At 28.3% G+C, this 6,236-nt stretch overlaps 2 protein-coding genes across 3 annotated transcripts in view; one reads left to right on the forward strand and one right to left on the reverse strand.

Moving 5' to 3' along the window:
- The window catches only part of LOC123006071, a 9,205-nt gene extending 8,083 nt beyond the window's left edge, over window positions 1-1,122 (reverse strand). The window contains exon 1 of one of the 2 annotated variants that reach the window (XM_044400234.1): window positions 993-1,122. The gene's annotated coding sequence lies outside the window, so the exon portion shown is untranslated. The remainder of the gene's footprint in view (window positions 1-992) is intronic. The other variant, XM_044400243.1, reaches the window with a different exon arrangement.
- A 3,522-nt stretch (window positions 1,123-4,644) lies between these two features.
- LOC123007842 (nardilysin-like) overlaps window positions 4,645-6,236 on the forward strand; it is a 13,046-nt gene continuing 11,454 nt past the window's right edge. The window contains exons 1-2 of the mRNA XM_044403321.1: window positions 4,645-4,881; window positions 4,928-5,093. Of these exons, the coding sequence (XP_044259256.1) occupies window positions 4,649-4,881; window positions 4,928-5,093 (399 nt within the window). The 5' untranslated portion in view covers window positions 4,645-4,648. The remainder of the gene's footprint in view (window positions 4,882-4,927; window positions 5,094-6,236) is intronic.

A 6,236-nucleotide genomic window follows, 5' to 3' on the forward strand; every position in this document is an offset into this window, starting at 1 on the left:
CCTTGTAATTAATATTAACAATAAATTAATTATGCTCACTTTAAAAACAGAAGTAAAGTAAAAAATGGATTAATTTCATCAATCAATTTTAGAAAACGTTTCAGTTTTTTTACGGTTTTTTGAGTTTTTGAAACTAAAACAAATCATGACGCGATTAACTTTTGGTCCGATAACTAATTTAGGTAAGTAAAGAAAAACCATTGAAAACATTTCAAATTTATGGTCTAAAATCTGTGCCAAGTCCACTGACAACGGTTAATAAATAAAAATTTAAATCTGTAGCTCTGTTAACACCCACTGATAACTCTAAATTTTGTAAGTCTTAAAAATAACACAAAAAACACAAATAAGTTCATAAAGTTTGAGTTACAAATGCTTCACACACCTAACATATGTTTGTTTACATTTTTATGATTTATGTTGCTTGTCCAGTGGCACAAAAATTACCCTAAAGTAAGGAATATCTATTTTTGACAAATACGTAGTGTCCAGTGTGCCAAATCAAAACAAAATGTCACTTTTTCATGATGAATGAACATTTCAGATTTCAGTAAGCAAATTTTAATTCAAAAATTGAGTTATTTTTAACTTGATCGTAATTTTTGAAATCCTGGAAATTTAACCTTGGCTTCCACATCGTAGAAAAAATAACATGACTGAATTGAGCGAAAACCTAAATCTTGGTTTAAAGATAGAGAGAAGGTAGCGGCTTGTTCTGTTAACTATTATTAGCTAAACGGCATGGCCTGGGTTATTTGTATAGGTTACATGTTATTGCGGCCTCTAGGAGAAATGCAAAATTTTAGCACTTGCTTACATAATATGGATTATACCAAAAAAATTGAAATAAAAGAATGATATCACCGAACTTAGTAAATCCACATCATTACCAGAAGCTGTTAATATTTCTGATTAAAAATTTTTTTTTTTGTATAAAATGAAAAAAAACTTGATTTTTAACAATAAAATCACTGAAAAACACACAGTCTCACCTGTGTATTTAATTATTTGTTTCAGTTAATGATTCAAAAACCACACACACAACAGGCATAAGACCCAGAGTCGAAATAAAGCATCTGCAGGACCAGAATGATGCTGATTCTCCCACCAACTGCACCACTCCTACTCATTGACTCATTTTATATTTCTGTTTTAACGCTTATTTTCACGTTTTCCATAATTAGAATTTGCTTACTAAGATTCGGATTCATCTACTTATAGAAATAACATTCTTTCAACACCAAATCATTTGAATTTAAATAAGTCTTTGAATGCAAAACGCCTCTTTGATTCCAGCTTTATTTTTAGAGTATAATTCTGGGTAAAGAAGGAAATGTTCGGTTTGGCTCCAACAGATGGCTCCAATGATAACGCATCTATAATTTAATCTAATTACGTAATAGACAATATACATGGTGTTCGAAAAAAAAATGTTGAGAGATATCGAAGAAAAAAGCTCTTATGAACCTATTTCAACGTATTTCTGGTGATTCAGACGAGTGATTTAGTTATTTTTTTTTGTGTAGAAGTCTATTTTTTAGTGCTTAACAATATCATAGTAGTTCCGTTTAATTTCAAATTCAGAAAGTACCTATGTGTAAATTATTTTTTTTTATCCTGAGGTAATTTTATTAATATTAATTGAAACTCCACCTTCTAAGTTGGCTACATTTTAAATTTCATAAAAATGCCTCCTTGGCACATAACAGAGATATTAGACTCGCAAGTCTTAAGTGGGACAGTTTGTATTTTTTTTTTTAATTATACAGGGTGCGCCAGAACACACGCTTCAGAGAAAAATGCCATGTAAGGTAAGGTTCCAGGAACATGAAAATTAGAAAATTTTGACTCTATTTATTTCTGTTGGAAAAAAAGTTTTTTTGCTATAGGCTATTAGGAGAGAACCTCAAACTTTGTTTGAAGTTTTTCGAAATTAAAATTGCAACTTAAAATTATGACTTATTTCATATTGCTTTTTGGTCATGTGCATAAATTCTTAATTTTTTTTAATAGTTATTTTTGCTCTTTTACTTGAAATATTTAGTGCTTCGCATATAAAAGACAAAATCAAGTTTCTAGTGTGTTAATAATTGGTTGCTTATCTCAATCTAAGCTTATTTGATATCATCATCAAACATATTAATAATACATTAATAAAGGTACATTTCTTTCTATTTCATTTTACTCTGTTCTTTCAAACAAGTATAGGCATTTAAGATACATTAAGAAATTCATCATTTTCTTTAAGTCAACACTTGTTATTTATTACAATCACTATTATAATTTTGTTATTCATTTTCCTTTGTTTCACAACAGTGTTTAGACGCATACTACGAGAACTGTTCGTATTTGAAGGGGTGAGTGTTTTGTAACATTTTTTTGAAAACTGGTATTTTTTTTCAAAACAATTTTTTTCGCAATATTGTTTAATTGAAAAAGACTTTTAAGTGTTGGTTTCTATTAGGAATGAAATTACCAAATGCTAAAGGCGTTATGTACAACTGGGATTCTTGAATAAACAGTGGATAAAGGTGTTAAAAAATAGTTAAATAAATAATTAATAATAAATAAATGTTTAAAAAAAGCACAAATAACACTATTTTTACTTAATTCAATTACTTTCAGACGTATTTTTGAGAAAATTTTGCGAAATAATTGCGTTTTTTATTGAAAAATGTTTTAAAACACTCGAAAAGAGCATAAATTATGTGGTATTTTTATTTAGTCTGGTTTATGTGTTAATTTTGGTATATTTTTTAGCAAAAATTGAAGAAAAAACTTTGTTTTAGACTTAAAAACGCAGCTAAATGTTTGAAAAAAGCAAAAATAACATCATTTTCGAATTAATTATGTGATTTTTCGGCTTATTTTTGACGAAGTTTTGTGATTTTGATTGAAAAATCTGATACAACGTTTGGGAAAGCAACCAGATGATTTTTCTTTTGGCTCAAAACATGCTTAAACTCTCCAAAGAAGCAAAAATAATTTTAGTTTCGTGATGATTTATTAATTTTTTACCTCATTTTCGACGAAAATTTTCAAAATAATTGCGATTCTGACTAAAAAACGTCCTAAAACGGAAAAATGGTATTATTTTTGAACAAAATTTTTAGCAGAATCTAAAAAAGTAAAAATAACACGATTTTTGAGTAAATTTAGCGATTTGTGACGAAATAATTTTGTAAATTTCTAATTGAAAAACGTGCTACAACGCCCAAAAAATGGTAAAAAAGGTCATTTTCAACCCAATTTGGTAATTTTTAATAAATTCATATTTGCAGATAAAACAATGGAGCCACAACGTTTTGGGGTAAAAAATTCAAGCATAGAAGAACTGAGATTATTTCAGTTGGGTCTTCGACGCGAAAGGATGGGTTTCAAAACACGTGCAAAAGTATTTTTCAATTCCGAAAGAGCCGAAAGAAGAGTGAAAGCCAACAATAGGAAACTTACCATAATTCGACTAAGAATTTTTTTTTTATTCTTGAAAATTTAGGGACAGTTCAACCGATTTTAATTATGTTATTATTATTTTGTATGCTACTTTTTGATAATTAATTCAATAAATTATTTTTCTCTTAAAATATTAGATTTTTTTAATAAACCTGATAAAAAGGACAGGCTCCATAAAAACGTGTTGTGTACTTAAGTGGCCCAATAGAAAAACTGAGCAAAAAGGCGAATTTTAAGGTTTAACAAAGGTACCTTGAAAAATGGGGCAGATTTGATAAAAAAAACGGTGTGTGCTGAACAAGCCCATATAGTATTGCTTTTTTAAACATACCTTTGAAAACAAACTCAAAATGATTAAAATTTTGTTCAATGGGTTGATTTGTAGAACCATTAAAAAAACAAAGTGTTCTGAAGGAGCCTTATTACTACTTTTATGGGTTATTTTTTAAAATAAATTTGCCACTAATTTGACAGCTAAAACAATTTTCAAAAAATCCCAAATGTTTTACCAATTAAAACAAGAAAATCTAGTTTGTTTTTTATTTTTTATTATGAAAATTGACACTTTTTGTACATTTTTAGGGTTTTTAATTAGCTTTTTATAAAGGAAAAAATATATCTGTACCAATTTATTCTCAAATAATGTAGTTGCGATGTTACCATTTTTTTTTTCACATTATTTTTTCTCAACAATTTTTTATAGCACTATTATAGATATAATCCATTTCATTAAAATTGTCATAACAGTAGGTCATGATTGTGTAAACCGCGCTTTAAATGTAAAAAAGGCTTTACATATTAAGGAACTAAGTTTGTTACTAAAAAAAGTGAGTTTAAGATTTTTTTCTATAGATGTGTTTTGGGGTGAAATGGGATGTAAACCGCTTGCAGTGGATAAATCGAAAGTTAATTTGTAGTGAATAACATATTGTTTAGTCATTAAAAATGTTTTCCTGTTTCCTATTCGTGAGGGTGCTTTGTTTTTTTTTTCACTTTTTTCCCCTATTAAAAGACTTTAAAGTCGGCAACCAAACATACATTTACAGCAGCTTATTTTGCTAGTGTGAAATTGGTTTCGTGTTTGGAGCCGTCTTCACACGAATTAACAATTGGTGACAAAGACGCAGTTATAGGAAAGTAACAGACAAGAGAGAGATCGACTGCTACTGCGTCATCTGACATTGTCAATTGACAGATGACAATTAGGTTAAGTTTTTTCAAAAGGCAATTGGTGAGTGTGGCACATTTCGTCGAAAAATTGCTAGTCATGAATAAAACCCTTTTTGAAAGTAAGTCTAAAAGTGAAACGTCACACAAAACCCCAAAAAAATCGCTCTCCAATGTTGCAATTCCACAATTGAGCCCAAATTTAGAATTTCAAGTTTTGCCCACACCTGTTAAAAGTGCAAGTGATAAGAAGGAATACAGGTAATTAATAATTTACTCGGGGTAATATTACAACTTATTTTATTAGAGTCATACGACTTAGAAATGGCCTAACTGCTTGTCTCGTGTCGGACTCTTCCCCTTTAGAAGAGTCCGAGGACTCGGAAACCGAAGAAGAAGAAGAGTCCGAAGAAGAAGCTGTAAGTGATTGTGAAGACACGAGCAGTGATGAAGACGAGGATGAACAAAAAATGGTACAAATTTTGAAACACAGGGCGACAAAAAAAAGTCATGTCGTGACAACTTGACAAATTTTATATCATTTTGTTCGTCTCAGTAAGACAAATCAAATGCACTAAAAAAATTTCAAAAAGTCCACACATTTGAACTAAATAATTTTTTTCTAATTTAAATGAATTTAAAATACTTTAACTTTAAAAAATCATTACTCAATAACTATTAGGCCGATTTTTATTGACCAATTTTGTAGATGAGGTGCACATTATGTTTTTTCTTTAATTCGAAGCGTTTCATCTTTAGTTGTTGCGAAAGAATCAAATAAGTTTTTTATAATTTATATTAAAAATCTCATTGTTATAAAACAACAAAATCTCAAAATATGACTGAAAATTTCATTATTATCAATGTCATAAAAGAAAAAACAATTACACTACAAAAAGTAAGAAACTAAGCATTTTTTTCAATCATTTGTCGTTAGAAAAGTGAAAAAAATTGTTTTGTTTCAACTTAAATGAAATTTTTATCGATAAAAATTGAATAAAATGTACCTAGATAGTTGTAACCCTTAGATAACAGCCTTAGTAAAAAAAATACAAAAATCAATAAAACCTGTGATAATATAATTAAAATAAAAAATTACTTTTTTTACATTTTTTACTGTTTTATAGGTATTTTGAAACTATAAATTAGGCTTTCATAATGAGAGCTTTTTTGTTTTTAAATTGAAACTGTTTAAAAAAATAGTTGATTTTATTTTATTAGCTAATTTATGTCAAAACCTTGCAAATTCAACATGTTTCTGGCCCAATTTCATACGAAATCGTAGAAAACAGGTCAATTTTAGGTGTTTTTCAGCTTTTTAAATGAAATCTCACAAAATAAAATAAAAATTGTTAAAAAAAAACGAGCATAAAGAATATTGAAAAAGACCAAATAACGTCAATTTAGATCTAAGTTGGTAATTTTTTAGCTAGTTTAATAAAATTTTGGAAAATAAGTAAGTCCCTGGCCCAAAAACTTACTGTTTTTTGAGGATTTTATAGCTGTAACGATAGAAGCTTTTTTTATTTAAAAATGAGCTAAATCGTTTCAAACAAGCCAATTTCGATATAATTCAAAGATTTTTGGACTTATTTTGAGAAAATTTTAGAAAATAT

Source organism: Tribolium madens, unplaced genomic scaffold (genome assembly GCF_015345945.1).
Source record: "Tribolium madens isolate multiple individuals breed KSU strain unplaced genomic scaffold, Tmad_KSU_1.1 Scaffold_11;HRSCAF=98;Tcas5.2_LG3b, whole genome shotgun sequence".
Classification (NCBI taxonomy): Eukaryota; Metazoa; Arthropoda; class Insecta; order Coleoptera; family Tenebrionidae; genus Tribolium; species Tribolium madens.